The sequence below is a fragment of the Giraffa tippelskirchi genome, chromosome 1 (genome assembly GCF_054371585.1).
Source record: "Giraffa tippelskirchi isolate mGirTip1 chromosome 1, T2T-mGirTip1v1.2.pri, whole genome shotgun sequence".
Taxonomy (NCBI): Eukaryota; Metazoa; Chordata; class Mammalia; order Artiodactyla; family Giraffidae; genus Giraffa; species Giraffa tippelskirchi.
This window is the reverse complement of record NC_137275.1, coordinates 110,345,879-110,368,310: the sequence shown is the minus strand read 5'-3', so window position 1 is coordinate 110,368,310 and position 22,432 is coordinate 110,345,879. Positions and strand designations below refer to the sequence as shown.

Sequence of the window (22,432 nt, the reverse complement as noted above, 5' to 3'; positions counted from 1 at the left end):
AAACTTTTGTGTGAATTTCTATAAATATCAAGTACAGTAAAAATAAAACAGTTAGCCTCATGATTTTTCAAAAAAAAAAAAAAAGAGAGAGATACAGTGGGAAGGAAGCTGGCTGCAGAGGCATTTATTTCTCAGACTGTAAGAAAATTTACTCCAATTAAGTTTCCAAGAGCCGAATTAAGAAATTCACTCCATTTTCAGAGCATTCTCTCTGCTCCAATACAGACGTTGCTGTTCTGTCTGACCCAGTGTTTCCAGGAAGGAGCTGTCTGAATTATAGCTACATGAAGAGTTCCCTTCTCCATAAACTCTTTATATCCCATCATCACTTGTGATAGAAGGCAATGATAAATCTCATTGAAGTATCATTTGTGTGTTTTATTCAAGCTTCACACAATTCACCTTCTAAGTAAATGAAAGTTGAAGATATGAAAAATACACTCTGTTGGAAGTCATCTGTTTGGTTGTAAGAAAAGAGGCAATTTTCTCAATCTGTCTGAAATATTTTCTTCTGTGCTGTGCTTAGTCTCTCAGTCATGTCTGACTCTTTGTGACCCCATGGACTGTAGCCTGCCAGGCTCCTCTGTCCATGAGATTCTCCAGGCAACAATACTGGAGAGGGTTGCACTCTTCCAAGATATCTTCCCAATCCAGGGATTGCACCCAGGTCTCCTGTATTGCAGGCGGATTCTTTACCATCTGAGCCCTAAACACTGATCTAAGTTTCTGTCTTGGGGAGCTCCTGGTCCAAAGTCTATGGTCAGTGCTGATGCTTCTGGGACAGAGTATTAAATCGGGCTCCACTTTCTACACACCTGGGTTTTCAAGATCCTTGACAATCCTTGTTTTAACACACAACAACAATCTCTCTTTAATGGGGGTAAGTGATGGCGTGGTTGTTCAGGAAGAAAGAAGCTGAACTGTGGGATGAAATCTTAGATAAAACTACTTTCTCTAAGATGTTTGCTCTCCTTCCCACTCTATCTCTTTCTATATCCCATCTCCGACTATTCTTCCCCTGGTACCTGATCACTCCTCTCTCCTGTTCTGACTACACTAGTCTGCTTCTTTCCTCCTCTTCACTATTATCCAGTTAGATCTTTATTTATTTATTTTTTACTTTAATATTAGCCTCAGCATGCAGTTTAATGCACTTGATTTTGGAGTCAGGACAGAAATTTAAGAGATCAATTGCTATCCTTCTCTCATGACTCATGATTTCTCTTTTCTAAGATGCAATCCATGTGATGATTAGAATTTGGTATTTTATATGAGATGTAGGGTGAATGCTGAGAGAGAGGCTACATAGTAACATCCCTTTCTAGTTCTAGCCTCAGTGTCTTAATTAAAACACTCTGTATCACAGGTCATGCTTTGTAACTAGAAATGGATGAATCACATGGTCAGTCCAGTTACCTTGCAAAAAAATGTGTATGTCACATGAAATTGCACAAGCAAAAATTGTTTGAATGATAAGATTATGGAAAAATAATAATATTTAATATTGAATTGCCTTATTCAATCATACATACATACATACGTTATATATATGGAACATAGGAGATAGAGGCAGGTGATTATTTAACTTAGGAAGAATGGAAAAATTTTGGCACCAAATATATTTGAATCAGTTAACAATTCAGTAGGTAAAAGTAAAATGTAAGGCTCAAGGAAGGAAAAAGACCTTCTACCACCATGATGCCCTCCCAAATCAAAGAGGCAGGGTGGTCCAGAAAAGTTTGGAGATAATGGCTGAATTCAATAATAAAATTCTTAGGTAGTATTGATTTAAACTAATGCATACATCCTGTCAATGATGCTTTCCTGTTTTTATGTCCCTAAACCTTCTCTTTGCTTACTTAAAATAAAATAGAATTAGTTGAACTGGATGTCATGGTTGTCTGTTACCTACCCAAAATTTGTCTCTTAAAATGTTTGAAATTTAATGAGAGTGTAGTTTTTAATGATGGGAGCATTTATTTTTTTCCTGAAGCAATGCATGTTCCCTTTTTAAAAATATTTAATCACTCTTCAATCTTAACTCCTCCTCTTCTCACAGCAAAGGGCTCCCCTTCTTTTGTTTTTATCCCCTACTGGAAACCTAATGTATTAAAATTAAATAATAATTGATTTCCTTTTTTTTTAATAATCAGCAGAGAAAATTGCAACTTCCAATCAGAGTTTGTAATTATTGTGATATTTCTAATTTCTCAGAGTGAACTAATATTATTTTAGCTCAACTGCAAGGAAAATCTAATTGTATTTAGATGCGTAACTTTACTAGAGTTAAATAGCTTGATTTACTGATATTGATATATTTATCTTACTTAGGGAAACCCTTTACAAACTTTTTGAATATTTAATTTTCAGAGAACTTTGTTGGAAATTGCAGTTTAACTCAATTAAAGCCATAATTTCACTTATTTCCCATGTTTAAACCTTTAACGACCAATCAGCTTATTTTCTAGGATCTTTCTGATATGGAGTTAAAATTTACTTAGCATTATCACAGAGTTGTGTGTAGTTTTTCAATGATTAAGAATCTTACATAGAGAAATGTTATCCCTCCAACGTGGTTGTGAGGAGGTTGAGGACATCTTTTCATGCTCTATAAGTTGACTCCAGATATGAGTAGGTTCTCAGTACACATTTGATGACTGAGTTGATGGTGTTATTGAATCACTAAAGAATTGATGATTAATCAGAAAGAGGAAGTGTACGTCAAAATTCATGTTAAAATGTGTTTCATTTGACATTAAATTTTAAAAACATGATTGACTAAAACGGAAACAGGAGTGTAAAATTGATAGAGTTTATTGTATAATGTTGAAAAAAAAAGAGCTCAAAATTTAAAGATATCAAAAATTAAACAAATATAACATACAAAATTCAAAACAAATGAAATATAATAAATTAAAATATACAAAAATGTTATACTCTATTACTAATCAAAATATATATTCATAATTTTAATTCTGTTAACTAAACAAGTATAATAATGCCTGAAGTTAATTTTTTATTTGCAATTTGTGCCATATTGTTATAGTTTTAGAAACAATGGGAAATGACCTAATTTGTGCATAAAAATATTTCACATATATGTGTGAGTATATACATACATATATATCTATATATAGGTAGATGTAGGTATATAGATATATATCTGAAAACCCAGCAGAATGTGTAAGGAACTAACTTTTACTTCTGGTTTATGGGCTCCCCTGGTGTCTAAGATTGTAAAGAATCTGCCTGCAGTGCAGGAGACATGGGTTTGATCCCTGGGTCTTAAAGATACCCTGGCAAAGGGAATGACAGCCCATTTGCCTGGAGAATCCCATGGACAGAGGAGCCCGGTTGGGTTCATGGGGTCACAAAGAGTCTGGCAGGACTGAGTGACTAACACCACCCTTGGACTGGTTAAGTATGAATTTCTGAAGGGCGCTTTTCTTACCCTGTAATACATTGCAAGCTTTGGAAATTTTATTATGCAGATACACCCATACCATAATTAATTTTCTAATAAATATTGAAGCAACCAAACTGAAAGATTATTTGAGAATAATGTCAATAATTATGGGCTTCCCTGGTGGCTCAGTGGTAGAACATGCTTGTAATGCAGGAGATGTGGGCTCGATTCCTGGGTCAGAAAGATCCCCCGGAGAAGGAAATGGCCAATCATTCCAGTATTCTTGCCTAGAAAATCCCATGGACAGAGGTGCCTGGTGGGCTACAGTCCATGTGACTTAAAATAGTGATATTTATATTAACAATTCCCTGGGCATATATTTGATTAAACTATTAAAATAAGCACAAGCTATATGAGAAGCGTTTATTAAAAATATTTTAATTAAGATGAAAATTTGGAAAAACAAAAAATAAATGGTGGAATTTGTATTTTCAGATTTTGATAGGTTAATTTTGGGCTCCCCTGGTGGCTCAGTTGGTAGAGTCTGTCTGCAATGAAGTAGACCTGGATTTGATCCCTGGGTTGGGAAGATCCCCTGGAGGAAGGAATGGCAACACACTCCAGTATTCTTGCCTGGAGAATACTATGGACAGAGGAGCCTGGTGGAGTCCATGGTGTCACAAAGAGTCAAACATGACTGAGTGACTAACATCATGTTTATTTTTAATTGCTAAGTAGATAATTACACTACAAATACAGTGTAGCTAACATAGAAAAGGCTTTTAAATTAAAAAAGGAAATTCAGAAAATATAATACGATGATTGAAATTATATAGGTATAGTATATAAGGAAAAAGTAAAGGAGAGCAAGGAGATGCATTTTATGTTGAGTTTCTGAAATACATTTTTAAACTTACATTTTAAAGAGATACAAATTGAAAGAATGCAATCTTCTAGATGATAGTGGTAGGAGAATCAGATATGAAGGAAGATAGTACACAGGTTACAGAAACATAGAAAGTGAAATAATAGGCTGAGTCCACAGAATGTGAAATTTACTAGCATGCATCTGACATATGTAATGGTTTATATCAAATATATAGCAATTTTCCAAAATACTGCTAGCCTCATTGATTGGCTCAAATATCTCATGTGCCCTAACTGGCAATGAAGGTAAAGTTATAGCTGCAATGAATCTAAAGACGGAAAAATAAGCTTTTTTCTTAAGTATAACCCAACAAAGATACTGAAGAGACCAGGAATAATGGCTACAAACTGTTGTTCAAATCAAGAAATGTATTCACTCAGGAGATAATCTCCAAATATATTATTTTTAAATTATATAAGGATATTATTGTCAGTAATTGATGTGCATACACATCATATGAACATATATGTATCATATGCATATGCATATCCTTAATAATGTATCTGTCAGATTCTCTGTCATATAAAGAAAGAGTGTCAAGGCATTAAAATGATCTGACCAAGATCATAAAGCAAATTCACTAGTTTTCAGACCATGGCAGAGTGCACAATCACTTGAGCGCTTTCCCCCCACACACACACACATAAAATTTGGCAACCCAGCTGCTGTCTATGGGGTCGCACAGAAGCGGACACAACTGAAGCGACTTGGCAGCAGCAGCAGCAACAAGAAGACCTTGAATCAATGCCAATGTTTAAAGCATGCCAACATTAAAAAAAAAAAATTCCTGAGTGAGTATAGTGTATGAAAACTTTGAGAAACACTAAGTTATATGTTTGACGAAATTAGAACTCTAAAACTTGCAATTCTGCATCCAAATGCACCACAATTGCCAAGCCACCATTTCTCCAACTTTTCTTTAGAAGATGAACCACTTTTCAGCTGTGTCTGTTCTATATTTATCATAACCATAGAGGTGAACAGCAGTGTGAACGAATTCATTCTACTCAGAATGAATGTGTTCATTCAACACAGAATCTACTAAAGGAGAAAGTAGTATCTGTTATCTTCCTATTTCTATACTTTGGAACTCTGTTGGCAAACTTCCTAATTGTGATGACCATACGATATAGCCAGACACTTCAGAGCCCCATGTACTTCTTCCTTTTCTACTTATCCTTTGCTGATGCCTGTTTTTCAACAACCATTGCCCCTAGGTTGATTATAGATTCTGTATCTGAGAAGAAAGCCATCTCCTTCAACTAGTGCATGACCCAGATCTTTGCATTTCACTTCTTTGGGTGCATGGAGATCTTGGTACTTGTCCTCATGTCTTTCGATTGCTATGTGGCCATTTGCAAGCCCCTGCGGTACACATCCATCACGAGCCAATGTGTCTGTGGCACACTGGTAAAACTGGCCTGGTTAGGGGCCTGTATCCATTCTTCAGCACAGATTCTCTTGACTTTGGAATTACCCTTCCGTGGCCCCAATGTTATTGATCACTATTTCTGTGATATGTAACCGTTGTTGAAACTTGCCTGTGTGGATACTTATGTCATCAACCTACTCACAGTGTTTAACAGTGGGACCATATGCATGGTGAGTTTCCTGTTGCTGCTGATCTCATATGTTTTCATCTTAGGTTGTCTGAGTAACTGTAGCACAGAAGGAAGAAGGAAGGCCCTTTCCACATGCACCTCCCACATTATCGTTATTGGCTTATTCTTTGTACCGTGTATATACATATATGCTCGCCCTCTAACTGTATTTCCAGTGGACAAGACGGTGGCTCTGTTTTACAGTATTGTAACAACCTTGCTCAACCCTCTGATTTACACTCTGAGGAATGCAGAAGCCAAACAGGCCATGAGAAATTTATGGTGCAACAAAGTCTAACTTGAGACGGCAAAGAGTGGAAGATGCCAAATGCTAATTCTGCCCGAGTTTAAGTATAATTGGATTGATGGAAAAGAGAAAATGTTCTCATTCTATTATGGACAGTATAGATGTGTTCCAGTGGGGCATTTAGGGGAACAGGCAGAATGAGCACCCAGCAAAATCTGTATTGTTTTAACCAACGCCTCAGAAAGAGAACCTGAAGTTCCATCATCTTTGTGGGGACACAAGCCCATTCCTCGTGTCTGCTGTCTGCTTTGATGTTTCTGGTTGTGAGCCACATCCTGTTCTTTCTATAGGTTTATCTTCTGGTTTTGTACATTATTGTTTTTGTTTTTTTTTCTTACCCATGTTTAATAGTTTGTCCCTGATTTCTATCATCCATTTTGTTGGTAAACCAGCTCTGGAACTACTGGATCTGTATCATATACTTTCTGGCTCAAGAGTCAATAGCATAATATCACACCCAGAAACCTATGATCCCCAAGGAGCATAAATATCAACTAGTTAAGCCTCTATTTGGTGCTTGTTTCCCCTCTATAATACTCTTAAAAATTAGCTTTTCCTTTGCCTATGTACAGGGAAATAATGCCTTACTTCCTATTCAAATCAGATAATTCTAGTTATAACAAAGATATTCACTGCATTGATAGATAATTTCTCTCTATATACATTAATATGTTTTGTTCATCATGTTGATTATTATTTTCATATTTCTTAGTTTTTTTATACATATCTTTTTTTTTTTTATTTTAAGTTCATGGACACTTCCCTAATCTTTGGTTACTTCTGAATGGATGACCATTTTATAAAGCTGTTAGTTAAATTATAAAAATTAACATCTCAAGGATGAGGTCATACATATGAAAAAGGCAATAATTGACAAATAAAATAGAACTAATGCCATGATGTGGGTGTGTGCGCTCAGTCGCTCAGTCCTGTCGGACTGTTTTGAGACCCCGTGGACTGCACCCTGCCAGGCTCTTCTGTCCATGTGATTCTCCAGGGAAGAATACTGGAGTGAGTTGCCATTTCCTTATCCAGGAGGTGTTCCTGACCCAGTGATGAAACTTGCATTTCTTGCATCTCCTGTAATGGCAGGTAGATTCTGTGTCACCTGGGAAGCTCATATTTTTCATGCATCTCACTAAATTTGCATTTTATTTGAGTACTGTTAACTAATGAGTATCAACAGTAGGAGCCAGTCCACAAGGGAACAGACATTGAGTCTACCTCTGAGAATAAATATAATTAAGACTATTTTGCTACTGTTGAAACGCCAATACTTTGGCCACCTGATGTGAAGAACTGACTCATTGGAAAAGACCCTGATGCTGGGAAAGATTGAAGGCAGGAGAAGAAGGGGATGACAGAGGATGAGATGGTTGGATGGCATCACCGACTCGATGGGCACGAGTTTGAGTCCGCCCCCGCGCCCCCGCCCCCGCGCCCCTCCGCCCCTCGGCCCCCGCGCCCCCGCCCCTCCGCCCCCGCGCCCCTCCGCCCCCGCGCCCCTCCGCCCCCCTCCGCCCCCCTCCGCGCCCCTCCGCCCCCCTCCGCCCCCCTCCGCCCCCCTCCGCGCCCCTCCGCGCCCCTCCGCCCCTCCGCGCCCCTCCGCGCGCCCCCGCCCCTCCGCGCCCCCCCGCCCCCCCGGCCCCCCGCCCCTACGACCCTCCGCCCCCGCCCCTACGACCCTCCGCCCCCGCCGGCCCCGCCGCCCCCGCCGCCCCGCCGCGACGCGCCCCGCCCCTCTGCGACGCGCCCCGCCCCGCCCCGCCCCGCCCGGCCCCGCCCCGCCCCGCCCGGCCCCGCCCCGCCCCGCCCCGCCGTCTCGACCCCCCACGTCCGCACGGCCCACCTCGTTTTTTCCTGGGAGGAGCGCGCTGATGTCTGTGGCCTCGGCGGCTCCAGGAGGCGAGACGGCGGACGCGTAGAGCCGGGCGGGCGCCGCGTCTGGCCTTTTGCTGAGGCCGCCGCCTCCGGCTGTCAATCCCGCCGGCCTGGCCCCGCCCCGCCCAACGGCGGAGCGTCGCGGGGCGTATGGCCGAGGTGGCTGCCGGGACGGACCCAAGATGGCCGCGCGCCTGTGTTCCGTTCCTGCCGTCGGCCCCGAGCCTGATTCATTGCCGCGCTGCTGAGCGGAGCCGCAAGCCAGCTCGAGGGCTCCGGGCGCTGTCCCCGCGGGGCCGCAGGCCGCCATGGCGACCCTGGAAAAGCTGATGAAGGCCTTCGAGTCCCTTAAGTCCTTCCAGCAGCAGCCGCCGCCGCCGCCGCCGCTTCAGCCGCCTCAGCCCCCGCAGCCGCCGCCGCAGGCGCAGCCGCCGCCTCAGCCGCCGCCGCCTCAGCCGCCGCCGCCGCCGCCGCTATGCCCGGCCGTGGCCGAGGAGCCGCTGCACCGACCGTGAGTACTGACCCGCCGCAGCTCGGCCCCAGCCCTCCCCGGCCTTCGCCAGCTTCCCGCGGAGGCACGGAGGCGGCCCCGGCCCTCTGCCCTCCCGGCTGCCCAGTTTGGGGAGGAACCGGGGTTGCGTTGTGAGCAGGACTCGGCCGAGCCGAGGCCGCGTCCAGCCCCCACTCTTCTGCTCTGAGGGGAGCAGGGCCGCGCGGGCGCTGGCCGCTCCCCGAGGAGCCGGGAATTGGGAGCCCGAGTGATGCAGGGACAGTGGTGACCTCATGCCCGGGGACGTCGGGCTGGAGGGCGGGGGAGCGCGCGCGTTCCAATGGGGAGCCTCTGGCGGGGCCCCCTTTAAACAGGCTGGGAGTCAGTCGGGCCTGTCTTCCCGTAGCCTCAGGGCTTTTCGTTTAGTTCGGGGGTCGCAGCAGAAGACTGAAGTGTTGGAAAGAGACCGGCTTGTCTCAGTTCAAGGCGGTCTGCAGGCCCCTTAAATGAGCGGTGGTCGCCCCGTAAGTGTGAACTTAGCCTAGATGGTTGTTATTAACACACAAGAAACAATAAAACGGCCTTCCATAGTGGGACGAGTGGACTGAAGTTTATTACTTGTCTGCAGTTGGAAATAAATCACATCTTGCTGAGGGAGAGGTTAATCGTCGGGGCGAGTGATGTCCATTTCACGGGCATCGCAGTCACGCTGGCCAGAACCTGGATGGGTGTCTGCGGACAGTCTCCTGTGGCAGACATCCTGGTACTGTTCGGAAGTAGGGGGTCTCGGTTGCTTGTGCTAGGGAACTTTTCGAAACAGAAGAAGAGAGACCATTTGATGTCACCTTCTTACAGAGCCCAAGTACTTTTCCTTGAAGTCTTGGGTGTTCCGCAGAGGTCAGGGCGTGCTCTGCTACAGTTCAGGCCTTTCTTTCATGTGCGGGCGTTCTGTTTCTCATCTGGATTTGTACAAGACGGCATTTAATGAGGACAGTTTTTGGGAAGCAGCCCCTTTAAGAAGTTCACCTTAATGTTAAGATGGATTCATTTTCAGGAATGTTTTCATCTTTGTTTCTGATACGATTCCTTGCTGTGTCCTGAGGTTTCATCAGGAAATGAGTATTTGGGGAGTCATTTTGGCTTATCTGTTAAAATGTAGCAGGAAATTGCTTTTTCTGCTAAAAGGTGAAAAACTTGTTTGGATACTTTGAGAAAAAAAGAATCTTTTTTTAACAACTTGACATTTCTCCGCGGCAAATAACTTGTAACCATGACCCATTCCAGACTTAGCATAGTGCTTCTCCGTGGAGGTAGAAGTCAGAGAAGTTCACGCATCTCAGCGTCTCTTGGATCTTGTGTACAAACAGGAAGCACCAGGCAGGCTCTGGGTGGGAAGGAACGTCTTACTGCCGTCCCTGTCTGTTGTCCAGCACTTGGTCTGTCATCTTTGCATAAACAATACATTGCTGCTGCTACTGCTAAGTCGCTTCAGTCGTGTCCGACTCTGTGCGACCCCAGAGACGGCCGCCCACCAGGCTCCCCCGTCCCTGGGACTCTCCAGGCAAGAGTACTGGAGTGGGTTGCCATTTCCCTCTCCAAGGCATGAAAGTGAAAAGTGAAAGGGAAGTCGCTCAGTCGTGTCCGACTCCTAGCGACCCCATGGACTGCAGCCCACCAGGCTCCTCCGTCCATGGGATTTTCCAGGCATGAGGACTGGAGTGGGTTGCCATTGCCTTCTCCAATACAATACATTAACATGATACAAACGCCAAAATTGCAGACAAGTAATTAAAATGTCTCTCTCCCCTTCCTTTCTCCTGAGTACCTAACTCCGTTCCCAGAGGCAGGCACTGTTACACTTCTTCCTTGTGTATCCTACCTGGTATAACTTGTGTATATATATGGATAGACTTTAAATTTTTTAAAAACAAAAATACTTCAGAATAGCAGCTTTGAAAGGTTCTTTAGCATGCTCTGAACTCAATTGCATTTGGCTTAATTATAGTTATAAAATGCATAAATATATTTTTATGTACTTTGCTGTTGAGAAAGCAGATACTCATTGATTTTGAGTAACAAACTCCCTGCCTACAAATTTGGATCTTAGCATTTCTGTTCATACACTTCAGCTGAAAAAGCCCTTCCCCACAAGATTGGCCAAAAGCAATGAGAAAGTAACTGTTCTGTTGTTATGGTTCTTGCTGTCTATGGAACTATAGTGGCACCAGCTGAGCGTGGACTCTGATTAAGGACCTGAGTGCCTACTATGGGCTCAGTGTATGGTATGCAGGGCTTCCGCGTGGTGCTGGCTACAGTCTCTAGAAGGCTGGCGTGCAGGGGAGTACCAGAGCTTGGCAGGGTCCTCACTGCAATTATGAGGCAGTTGGCATTGGCCTTTGGCACTTTCTCACTTTCCTTCGTATCCCCTCCTAGTTTTTCCCTGACTTTAAGTATTTGCTGAACGAACATCGAACGAGTGCCAGCCAGTATCCTAAATAGGTGCAGCGCTATGGCCTTGAACAGATAAAGCTCTGCCCTCGTGAAGCTTACGTTTTAGTGAGGGACATAGACTGTAAACAGGGTACATAGGTAAAATACACAGTATGTTAGATAGCGATAAATGGAGGAGGAATAACAGCAAACAGGGACGAGTAAAGACCAGGCCCAGGGAGCAGGTCCGGACTTTGCAGAGAGGACTAGCGAGGTGGTAGGTGTGGCCTGTTGAATTCCGGAGAGGAGACTCTCAGTGGGAGCGGAGGTCCCAGAGGTAGAGGAGTGCCTCGCCGCATCAGTAATCCCTTCCAGGTGGATTAAAGACAGTGGCACTTACTCTAAGTGAGGTGGGAAGTCATTGGAGGGTTTGCTCAGAGGAGTGGAAGGATTTGAGTTCTGTTTTAAAATGAATACTGGCTGAGAACTGAGTTGACGGACAGCCTGGGCAGCAGCAGGAAGCCAGTTAGGAAGTTAGTGAAGTGATCAGGTGCGAGATGATGGTGAATTCTGTCAGGCTGTTGGCAGTGGCAAGGTGGGAAATGGCTGAATTTTGAAGGTAAACCCAACAGGACTTGTTCTTCTCTGCTGAGTATAATTTAGCCGTAGTGGGTATTATCGTTTAGGGTTACGTTCAACTGCAAATAGCAGAAACTCTTCTGCAGTAAGTTAAACAGATAAGAATGTGAGGAAGTTCCACAATGACTGGGGGTGCCCAGCTTTGTTTTTTGTACTTAACTTGTAAGTCCCTGTCCTCCTTCTTTCCCATTTTTTAAGTTGAGTTATTGTCTTTTTGTTGGAGTGTAACAGTTCTTCATAATATTCTTGATGCTAGACCCTTATCAGATAGGTGATTTGTGAAATGATACTCCCTCTCTTGGGTTGTCTCTTCACTTTTTTTTCCGTGCACTGCCTGGCTGTGGGGTCTCAGTTCCCTGACCAGGGACAGAACCCAGGCCCTCGATGGTGCAAGAGTGGAGTCCAACCACTGGACCACCAGGGGAGTCCCCTCCACACAGTCTTTTTTTAAAAATGTTTTTAAGATGGATTTATTTTTGGCTGTGGGGAGTCTTTGTTGCTGCACCCAGGCTTTCCTCCAGTTGCAGTGAGTGGGGACGACTCTTCCTTGCGGTGTGTGGGCTTTAGTCGTTGTGGTCCACGGGCTTAGTTGCTCCGAGGCACGTGGGATCTTCCCAAACCAGGGATTGAACTGGTGTCCTTTGCGTTACAAGGCGAATTTTTAACCACTGGACCTCCAGGGAAGGGCCCCCCGCCTGCCCCCCTCTGCCCCATACAATCTGGATTTCTGTTAATTTTGTATCACAATTTCAAGTGAAATGTGAGTCCTCCAACTTGATTCCTTTTCAAGATAGTTTTGGCTACTCTGGGCCCCTTGCGTTTCCATTTAAACTATAAGAACAGATGGTCTGTTTCAGTGAGGAAGCCAGCCGGGATTCTCTGATGGGGATTGCATTGAATCTGTGGATCAACTCGGAGAGTATTGGCGTCTCATCCACATGAAGTCTTCTGGTTCTTGAACACTGACCCACTCTTTATGCGCATGGTCAGACAGTGTTCCAGGCTTTGTGAGCACATCTCTAGCTGCCGTTCAGCTCTGCCATGTGGATTAGAGCAGCCGGAAGCTCCAGCTAGATGAACAAGTGTGCCTCTGTTCCAATAAGATTTTGTTAGTGATGTGAAACTTTGAATTTTGTGTGTAACTTTCCCATGTCACAAAATACTATTCTTTGATGTTTTATTTTGTGTTTTGGTTAACCATTTAAAAATGTAAGAACACTTCTTAGACTGTCTAGGACAGGCAGGCTCTGGTTTGCCTCCCACCCCGGATTAGATATGCTGAGACCACTTTGGGGAAGCAGTTTTTCTTAACTAGCTTAAAAAATTATAAAAATTACGCACATACATTGTAACAGCATCTTCAGCTAGCACAGAAGATGACAAGCAAGACTTCCTCCCTGGCTGTCCTAGCCTTATTCTCTAAAAATAACAATTAAGTTTCTTTTGTTTTCTCTGACGTTTGAGTGCACGTGCAAGTCTTTTTTTTTTTTTTTTTGCTCACACTATATTTTTTCACTTAGCACTATATCTCAAAGATGTTATTTCATAGCAGTGCATGTAATTCTTACTGGTTGGCTATGTAATGCTGTAGAATTTCTTTGTAAAAGAGGACTCACAGAGGTGTAAAGGCAGAGGTCTTTCCAGTGCTGTCCACATTCAGAGGCCCCACCCCATTACCTCTGGTCCCAGCAAGTGAGCCCGCCACTCAGTAAACCACAGACAAGACTTGCCGCGGATCCTTGCTGCTCAGTGTGGTTTCAGGGCCAGCAGTTTGGTATCACTTGGGAGCGTATAAGAAGTACAGAATCTCTGCCCGACCTTAGACCTACGGAGTCAAGAGTCTGCATTTTAACAAGGTTTGTGAGCAATTTGCGTGCACATAAATCTTGAGAAGCTCCGCTGTAGATGATCAGGCCGTATCTTTCTGATGTTATAGTATAATATGAAATATAATTAATCCAATAATGCCATCTGCATTTGGGAGGGAAGACTTAAGGCGCTCACGGTGCAGCTGTAGCTGAGGCGGTATCGTCTCCCTGTCCTAGGCTGTGGGGCGTTTGTGTGGCTGTAAAGTAGGTTGTAACACTGCCAAAGGAGCTGTGGTGGCATTAAGAGCCCCGGCCACTGGGAGCGGGGACTTCAGTGGGGACTGGACGAGATGACCCGGAAGGACTCCTTTCAGCCAGGTGCCTCTCACGTGCCAGGGCCTGTTCTGGGCCCTTGGGTTACAGGTGAACAAGGGCTGGTGATCAATCCTCTGGAGAAAAACGAAACCGAATTCGGGGGAGCGGTGCTGTGGGGCGTGGTTGAGGGTGTGAAGTGCACTGAGAAGGTGCCTCTGAAGCGGAGGGAGGGAGCGGGCCGCGTGGGTGTCTGAAGGCGGGGCCGTGAGGAGACCGGGAAGGGAGGTGAGGGGCAGCCCCGGACGGCCTCGTACCCCAGTCTGAGGACTTCGGATATTCCCCTGCCCAGATGCACACTTGTGTCGTCAAACAAGTGATGCAATTTATGCCGCTCAGCCAGCGCCAGATGCTGGTGCGAAAGAAACTGGGTCACTTCATCGTCGCTGGTGGGACTTCGGAAGGGGAGAGCTACTCTGGAAAACAGCTCACGGCAGTTTCTTACAGAACTGAACTTTTGACTACTCTATGATCTGGCTGTAGCACTCCTGGGGGTTTATCCCAGAGAAGTGAAAACGTATGTTTACATAAATCTGTGCACAAGTGTTTGTGGCAGCTTTATCATAGTAGCTCCAAACTAGAATCCACTTAGGTGTCTTTCAACAGGGGATTGATTAGACTACTGAGCAGTAGAAAAAGGAACAGGCTCAGGCTCCTGATAACACACGCAACAGCTAAGGCAAATGTTAAGGAGATTGTGCTAGTGAAAACAGCCAATCCCCAAAGGTGACACACTGTTTGAGAAGTGAAGTGAAAGGCACTCAGTCGTGTCTGACTCTTTGCGACCCCATGGACTAGACAGTCCCTGGAATTCTCCAGACCAGAATACTGGAGTGGGTAGCCTTTCCCTTCTCCAGGGGATCTTCCCAACCCAGGGATCGAACGCAGGTCTCCCCCACTGCAGGTGGAGTCTTTACCAGCTGAGCCACCAGGGAAGCCCTACATACTGTCTGATTCTACTTATATAACATCTTTGAAATGACACAGTTGTAGGAGCGGAGAATAAATGAGTGGTTGCCAGGGTTAGGGGCAGGGTGGAGGGTGAGGGAGTGGGTGTGGTTCTGAAGGGCAGCTGAGGGATCCCCATGGTGATGGGAGTGTCCCCTCTCGTGACTGGTGGCAGATACACAAAGCATATACATCTGAGAAATTGTGTGGAGCCACATAGAGGCACACAGACGAGTAAGCCTGGAAATCTGAAGATCAGTGTCACTATTCTGTAGCACTGTTCTGGTGTGATTGTTTTGTAAAATGTTCCCCTTGGGGAAAACTGGGGAAACTGTACCCTGAATTTTGTATATTTCTTATGGTAGCACATGAATCTGCAATTGCCTCATTAGAAACTTGAACAATAGAGGCCACCCTGGTGGACAAGGGAGTAGGAGTGAAAGAGGCTATTGAAGTAATGGAAGCAGATTGGAAGTAATCAGGTCAGCTGAGGGGCTGTTATGGGACTCAAAGCTGGAGCTGGGGTGGCTGGTGCCCGCGGGGTGGTCCCCTCAGGAGGGAGGGCTGCTGGGACTGCAGCCAGATTTTTAAGAGACATTAAGGTTATGATTTACATATCATAAGATCCACCGTTTCAAAGTGTACAATTTAGTGGTTTTTAGTACGATCATAAGGTTCTGCAACCATCACTCCTATCTAATTTCTGGGACATTGCATCACTCACAAAGAAAGCCCCTCTCTGCAGCAGTCCGTCCCCGTCCCCTCTGCCTCCCCCCAGCCCCTGGCAACCCCTGATCTGTTTCTGTCTCTGTGGAGCTGGCAGTTCTGGATGTTTCTTATGAACGGAATCATTCACATGGGGCCTTTGTGTCAGATTTTATTCACTTAGCGTAACAGATTGGAGTTTGAACTGCACTTTCTTCTATAGTATTCAGTTAAATCACCAGTAAGAAAGGCATTAATAGCTTTTTTCTATGCTATAGACTGGTAGCGGGGAACTATTAGGTCTTGCTTTCCCTAGCCAAACGACTTTTTTTTTGGCCACACCGCACAGCCTGAGGAATCTTAGTTCCCCGACTAGGGACTGAACCCGGGCCCTTGCCGTTTGTGAAAACGCCGAATGCTAACCACTGGGCTACCAGAGAATCCCCTCAACCAGTACTTTTATTTTAAAATTATGTCTGAAACATAATTCCAAAGTGACTTAGGTGTTGTATTCCTTCTTTGAAAAAAGAGGATCTTTCCAAAGGAGTTCTAATCTTCTAGGAACACTCTCACATTAGTCTAGTACTTGGCTAAAGTTAAAGAGCCACTGATGAGGAACCAGAAGACCTGGCTCTCTGCCTGGCCCTTTACTGCCGTGCTCCTGCACCGGGCCGCCTCTGGACCTCAGTTGTGCCTCCTGTGTGGGGCGTGTAGGCCCTGACTCGGGGTGTGTGTATGAAAGGACCCGTGAGCATGAACAGCAAGACAAGTGCAGGGTGAGTGGTGTCTTCAGTCCCTGAGGGGGTCCAGGTCTTCTCTTGCACACCCTCAACCCGGAATCAAATTTTTCATGCTTCATCTTAAAATAACCTAATTCTAAAAATGTGAATTTAGATGAGAGGGCTTCAATTCCTGTTTTCAGAATTCTTTCTTCAATGATCAGTTTGATTGTTCTGTGCTATACCAGGGCTTCCCTGGTAGCTCAGGCGGTAAAGAATCTGCCTGTAATGTGGGAGACCCAGGTTCGATCCCTGAGTTGGGAAGATCCCCTGGAGAAGGGAATGGGAACCCACTCGAGTATTCTTGCCTGGAGAATTCCCATGGACGGAGGAGCCTGGCTGACCACAGTCCATGGGGTCGCAGAGAGTTAGATACGACTGAGTGACTAACATTGTCACTTACTACGATGTAGAGACCTTGATTTTCATAGGTCCCTCCTTACAGATGACAACCACAATGGTGTGGTCATTCACCTAAAGTTAGACATCCTGGAGTGTGAAGTCAAGTGGGCCTTGGGAGGCATTACTACAAACAAAGCTAGTGGAGGTGATGGAATTCCAGCTGAGCTATTTCAAATCCTAAATGATGATGCTGTTAAAGTGCTGCACTCAGTATGCCAGCAAATTTGGAAAACTCAGCAGTGGCCACAGGATTGGAAAAGGTCGGTTTTCATTCCAATCCCAAAGAAAGGCAATGCCAGAGAATGTTCAACCTACCGTACAATTGCGCTCATTTCACATGACAGCAAAGCAATGCTCAAAATCCTTCAAGCTGGGCTTCAGCAGTACATAACTGAGAACTTCCAGGTGTACAAGATGGATTTAGAAAAGGCAGAGGAAGCAGAGATCAAATTGTCAACATTCATTGGATCATAGAAAAAGCAAGGGAATTCCAAAAACAAATCTGCTTCGTTGGCTACACTAAAGCCTTTGATTGTGTGGATCACAACAAACTGTGGAAAATCCTTGAAGAGATAGGAATACCAGACCACCTTACCTGCCTCCTGAGAAATCTGTGTGCAGGTCAAGAAGCAACAGTTAGAACTGGACATGTAACAACGGACTGGTTTAAAATTGGGAAGGGAGTACGTCAAGGCTGTATATTGTCACTCTGCTTATTTAACCTATATGCAGAGTACATCATGCGAAATGCTGGGCTGGATGAATCACAAACTGGAATCAAGATTGTCAGGAGAAATAACAATAACCTCAGATATGCAGATTGATACCACCCTAAGGGCTTCCCTGGTGTCTCAGCTGGTTAAGAATCCGCCTGCAATGCGGGAGACCTGGGTTCCATCCCTGGGTTGGGAAGATCCCCTGGAGAAGGGAAAGGCTACCCACTCCAGTATTCTGGCCTGGAGAATTCCATGGACTATATAGTCCATGGGGTCATAAAAAGTCGGACACGAGTGAGCGACTTTCACTCACCACCCTAATGGCAGAAAGTGAAGAGGAACTAAAGACCCTTGATGAAAGTGAAAGAGGAGAGTGACAAAGCTGGCTTAAAACTCAACATTCAGAAAACTAAGATCATGGCATCTGGTCCCGTCACTTTTTGGCAAATAGATGGGGAAACAATGGAAACAGTGACAGACTTTATTTTCCTGGGCTCCAAAATCACTGCAGATGGTGACTGCAGCCACAAAGTTAAACGATGTTTGTTCCTTGGAAGAAAAGCTATGAAAAACCTAGACAGTGTATTAAAAAGCAGAGACATTACTTTGCTGACAAACGTCCATCCAGTCAAAGCTGTGGTTTTTCCAGTAGTTGTACGGATGTGAGAGCTGGACCATAAAGAAGGCTGAGAGTGGAAGAATTGATGCTTTTGAACTGTGGTGTTGGCGAAGACTCTTGAGAGTCCCTTGGACTGCAAGGAGATCCCACCAGTCCATCCTAAAGGAAATCAGTCCTGAATATTCATTGGGAAGGACTGATGCTGAAGCTGAGGCTCCAATCCTTTGGCCACCTGAGTTGAAGAACTGACTCATTGGAAAAGACCCTGATGCTGGGAAAGATTGAAGGCAGGAGAAGAAGGGGATGACAGAGGATGAGATGGTTGGATGGCATCACCGACTCGATGGGCACGAGTTTGAGCAAGCTCTTGGAGTGGTTGATGGACAGGGAAGCCTGGCGTGCTGAAGTCCATGGGGTCACAAAGAGTCGGACAGGACTGAGTGACTGCACTGACTGATTTCCCTATAGATCTGAAAGCTGGACTGTAAACTGTGGCAGATGAACTCATATGATGCCACTTTGAGATGTTTTGCATGAGCATGTCTCTTTGGGAATCTCAGCACTCATGGACCTTCAGTCTCTGACAGTCAAAGTGTGGAAGATTTGATTATATTCTCTTCTGTAACACCTTTTTATGGTTAAAGATGGGAACTGATCTTATGGCTGTGATCATTTCTAAGAATCTTTGCAAGCCTGCCTGTTTTCTGTCTCTCAATTATTCTTCATCTGGATATATTCATAGCTTATCCCCTCAATACTTTTGATTTATTGTTAAAATGTATCTTCTCAATAATGACTTTTCAGACTGCTTCATAAAATTGCAACACCCACCCAGTAACCTTCCGTATCTCCTGATCCTCCATCTCTGCTTAATTTTCCTCCTTAGCACTTATCATTCTCTAACCTGTCATACAGTTTATTCATTTTATTTTCTGGTATATATACTACAATATACTTTTATGATGGTAGGAATTTGTGTCTTAAAAATACCATTACATCTCCAGTGCCTAGAATAGCACCTAGCATAGTGTAAATGGTCAAGTACCTGTTGAGCTAATAAATAAATAATTGTATAAACATATATAAACCACCAGAGAGAGAGTGGCATGGAATGGATTGTCTGTCTTACTTCATAAGGAACCATATTATAATACCAACTAATAAAGAACAGAAGGAAAAATAAAGAATATAATTATGAAGAGAAGACACACAGAAAGCCATACTCTGGTCCTTTGACTAGAAGAACAAAATTAATAATCTCCTATCACGTGGTGGTATTTACATGGGTGTGTATATTTGTCATAAGTTATTTACCGTATGTTTAAAATGGTGCCGTCTATTGTATGTAAATCATACTGTAAGAAGTTCATTTAAATACAAAAATATATAAAAACATTTTTCTTTCCATTTTTCTCTTCTCCCTTCCTTTATCTAGTGACTAATTTCAAAATGCTATAGGAATTATAGAAATTTTAATTATTAGCTTTCATTGTCATTATATTTCACTAGTATCATCAGGATTTATATAATAATTAATATATCTAACAGTAATAGTTTCTAGAACATGAAACCAGGAGAAGTCAAGAAACTTGCTTAAAGCCACAGAAACACAAGTCATGAAGCTAGAATTCTATTACATCACATCTATTTGAACCTTTACCTACACTCAGAGCTTCTTCTGTCATTAGGAAAGATTTGACTTAAAGGACAGAGTCTTTGGTAACTTTTCATAGTCTATACCTCCACGTGACTTTGAACATGTGATTTTTCCTTGGAGTAGGGTACATGAGTGTAGCTCCTGGTCACTGAAATGTTAGATGTCCCATTAGGACAGAGTAGGAGGAGAAGAGGGCTCTGTGGGCAGAATATTCCATTTGACAATCTTGTCTGGGATGAATTAGCCTCATGGTTTGCTGTGATTCTGGATTAACTGAACTAAATAGCTCATTTAGCAAATCCTTCAGGGTTGGGTGGGAAGGGTGAGGACATTTTTCCTTCAGATCCTCGGCAAAGAACTTTTTATGAAGTCCCTATAAATATCTGTTGGAGGAAGAGAAAATGTTTAATTTGCATGCTCTGCCAGGGGATGATTTGGGGTAATGGGTATGGCTATTTAGAGAGAGTTTTATCACAGAAGAGTGAGAATATGTCTTATTTATTCTAGAAATTTCTAAGAGCAGAGTAAGAAACTTTCTGCCAGTATTACACATCCTTTTGAAGAGTCTAACTCAGGCCTTCTAGGAAGGGTTGGTATCTATGGAGTATCTTCTCTCCCCATAGGCCCTCTCCCCATAGCAAGGGGGCCGTTGCTGTTCCCGTGGGGACACGGTTTCCTGTGGCGGTGCTGGGTTTCCACTCACCTGGCTGCTTTGGGAAAACAGGCTCTGGAATCAGGTGGAGATGTGGCTTGTGGCCCAGAACTGGGGACTTCTCCTGGGGGCCACCCACGTGCCGCCCCTCGGCTTGCTCAGGGCCCCCCTCCAGGTGCTGAGGCTCTGGAGCCCCGGGCCCGCCCACGCAGCCGGCCTCGGTCAAGGGGGGGGACACCCTTGGGTCAAGCGGTCATGCGGGTGAGGGACCTCTGGGGCCAAAGCTGCTGCTCGCTATACCAGCCACGGCCTCTCGCGACAGCAGGCGCAGACCAGGCAGGTTCTGACCAGCCGTGCCAGCCCCAAGCCCCTCGGTTCTTCTCGGGCTGCGCAGTGACCCTCCAGGGATGTGCTCGACTCGGGGACCCCACCTGGGCTCCACCTGAGAGTGCCCTGGCTCCGCCTGAGGCGCACCACTCCCCGCTCCCTTCTCTGCAGGGCTGTCCCGTGAGCTCTCCCTCCGCCCGGGACGCTGAGTGGGCAGGCTCCCCCGCGGGGTCTCAGGCTCCGAGCCCGTGGCCGGCCCGCCCTTCCACCCGCGGGCGTCACTCGGGGGCTCCTCTCCTAGTGGATCGTTCGCCAGCTAGCCGGAGGCTCACTGCCGCCACGCCGCGCGCCGCCGCGCCCCGCGCCGCCGCGCCCCGCCCCGCCGCGCCGCGCGCCGCCGCGCCGCGCCCCGCCGCGCCCCGCCCCGCCGCGCCGCGCGCCGCCGCGCCGCGCCCCGCCCCGCCGCGCCGCGCCGCGCCCCGCCGCGCCGCGCCGCGCCCCGCCCCGCCCCGCCCCGCCCCGCCCCGCCCCGCCCCGCACCTCCGCCCCGCCCCGCCCCTCCGCCCCGCCCCGCCCCTCCGCCCCGCCCCGCCCCGCCCCTTCTCGCCCCGCCCCGCCTCGCCGTCGCGACCCCTCACGTCCGCACGGCCCACCTCGTTTTTTCCTGGGAGGAGCGCGCTGATGTCTGTGGCCTCGGCGGCTCCAGGAGGCGAGACGGCGGACGCGTAGAGCCGGGCGGGCGCCGCTTCTGGCCTTTTGCGGAGGCCACCGCCTCCGGCTGTCAATCCCGCCGGCCTGGCCCCGCCCCGCCCAACGGCGGAGCGTCGCGGGGCGTTTGGCCGAGGTGGCTGCCGGGACGGACCCAAGATGGCCGGGCGCCTGTGTTCCGTTCCTGCCGTCGGCCCCGAGCCTGATTCATTGCCGCGCTGCTGAGCAGAGCCGCAAGCCAGCTCGAGGGCTCCGGGCGCTGTCCCCGCGGGGCCGCAGGCCGCCATGGCGACCCTGGAAAAGCTGATGAAGGCCTTCGAGTCCCTTAAGTCCTTCCAGCAGCAGCAGCAGCCGCCGCCGCCGCTTCAGCCGCCTCAGCCCCCGCAGCCGCCGCCGCAGGCGCAGCCGCCGCCTCAGCCGCCGCCGCCTCAGCCGCCGCCGCCGCCGCCGCTATGCCCGGCCGTGGCCGAGGAGCCGCTGCACCGACCGTGAGTACTGACCCGCCGCAGCTCGGCCCCAGCCCTCCCCGGCCTTCGCCAGCCTCCCGCGGAGGCACGGAGGCGGCCCCGGCCCTCTGCCCTCCCGGCTGCCCAGTTTGGGGAGGAACCGGGGTTGCGTTATGAGCAGGACTCGGCCGAGCCGAGGCCGCGTCCAGCCCCCACTCTTCTGCTCTGAGGGGAGCAGGGCCGCGCGGGCGCTGGCCGCTCCCCGAGGAGCCGGGAATTGGGAGCCCGAGTGATGCAGGGACAGTGGTGACCTCATGCCCGGGGACGTCGGGCTGGAGGGCGGGGGAGCGCGCGCGTTCCAATGGGGAGCCTCTGGCGGGGCCCCCTTTAAACAGGCTGGGAGTCAGTCGGGCCTGTCTTCCCGTAGCCTCAGGGCTTTTCGTTTAGTTCGGGGGTCGCAGCAGAAGACTGAAGTGTTGGAAAGAGACCGGCTTGTCTCAGTTCAAGGCGGTCTGCAGGCCCCTTAAATGAGCGGTGGTCGCCCCGTAAGTGTGAACTTAGCCTAGATGGTTGTTATTAACACACAAGAAACAATAAAACGGCCTTCCATA

The 22,432-nt window shown here is 46.9% G+C and overlaps 3 protein-coding genes and 1 pseudogene across 12 annotated transcripts in view; 2 read left to right on the top strand and 2 right to left on the bottom strand.

The window, feature by feature from the left end:
* Positions 1-8,819, bottom strand: part of LOC145506735 (uncharacterized) — an 82,368-nt gene extending 73,549 nt beyond the window's left edge. For 3 of the 5 annotated variants that reach the window (XM_081492044.1, XM_081492033.1, XM_081492047.1), the window contains exon 1: positions 8,092-8,819. In XM_081492044.1, coding sequence (XP_081348170.1) covers positions 8,092-8,433 — 342 coding nt within the window. In that variant the 5' untranslated portion in view covers positions 8,434-8,819. The remainder of the gene's footprint in view (positions 1-8,091) is intronic. The other 2 variants (XR_014054268.1, XR_014054270.1) reach the window with 1 other exon arrangement.
* Positions 1,387-6,282, top strand: LOC145538947 (olfactory receptor 4C11-like; annotated as a pseudogene).
* LOC145506074 (kazrin-A-like) overlaps positions 8,285-22,432 on the top strand; it is a 38,847-nt gene continuing 24,699 nt past the window's right edge. For 2 of the 3 annotated variants that reach the window (XM_081489768.1, XM_081489758.1), the window contains exon 1: positions 21,518-21,863. In XM_081489768.1, coding sequence (XP_081345894.1) covers positions 21,828-21,863 — 36 coding nt within the window. In that variant the 5' untranslated portion in view covers positions 21,518-21,827. Of the gene's footprint in view, positions 8,635-21,517; positions 21,864-22,432 lie in introns of those variants that run through there. The other variant, XM_081489779.1, reaches the window with a different exon arrangement.
* On the bottom strand, positions 9,202-22,117 carry LOC145506564 (uncharacterized). Of its 4 annotated transcripts, XM_081491506.1 has the most exons (3): positions 21,321-21,662; positions 20,772-20,964; positions 20,373-20,395 (listed from the first exon to the last, which is right to left on the bottom strand). In XM_081491506.1, the coding sequence occupies exons 1-3, from the start codon at positions 21,660-21,662 to the stop codon at positions 20,388-20,390; spliced, it is 543 nt and encodes a 180-aa protein (XP_081347632.1). In that variant the 3' UTR covers positions 20,373-20,387. The 4 variants fall into 4 exon arrangements, 2 of the variants coding, with proteins under 2 accessions (XP_081347641.1, XP_081347632.1); XR_014054042.1 differs by lacking the exons at positions 20,373-20,395; positions 20,772-20,964 and adding an exon at positions 9,202-9,997 and having other exon boundaries at positions 21,321-21,485; XR_014054040.1 differs by lacking the exons at positions 20,373-20,395; positions 20,772-20,964 and adding an exon at positions 17,881-20,071 and having other exon boundaries at positions 21,321-21,485.

Coding starts and splice junctions, on each gene's coding strand:
- LOC145506564 (XM_081491506.1), bottom strand. CDS start 21,662: ATGGCGGCCTGCGGCCCCGCGGGGACAGCGCCCGGAGCCCTCGAGCTG. Junction 20,965..21,320: donor TCCTCCCAGGAAAAAACGAG/GTGGGCCGTGCG, acceptor ACGATCCACTAG/GAGAGGAGCCCCCGAGTGAC.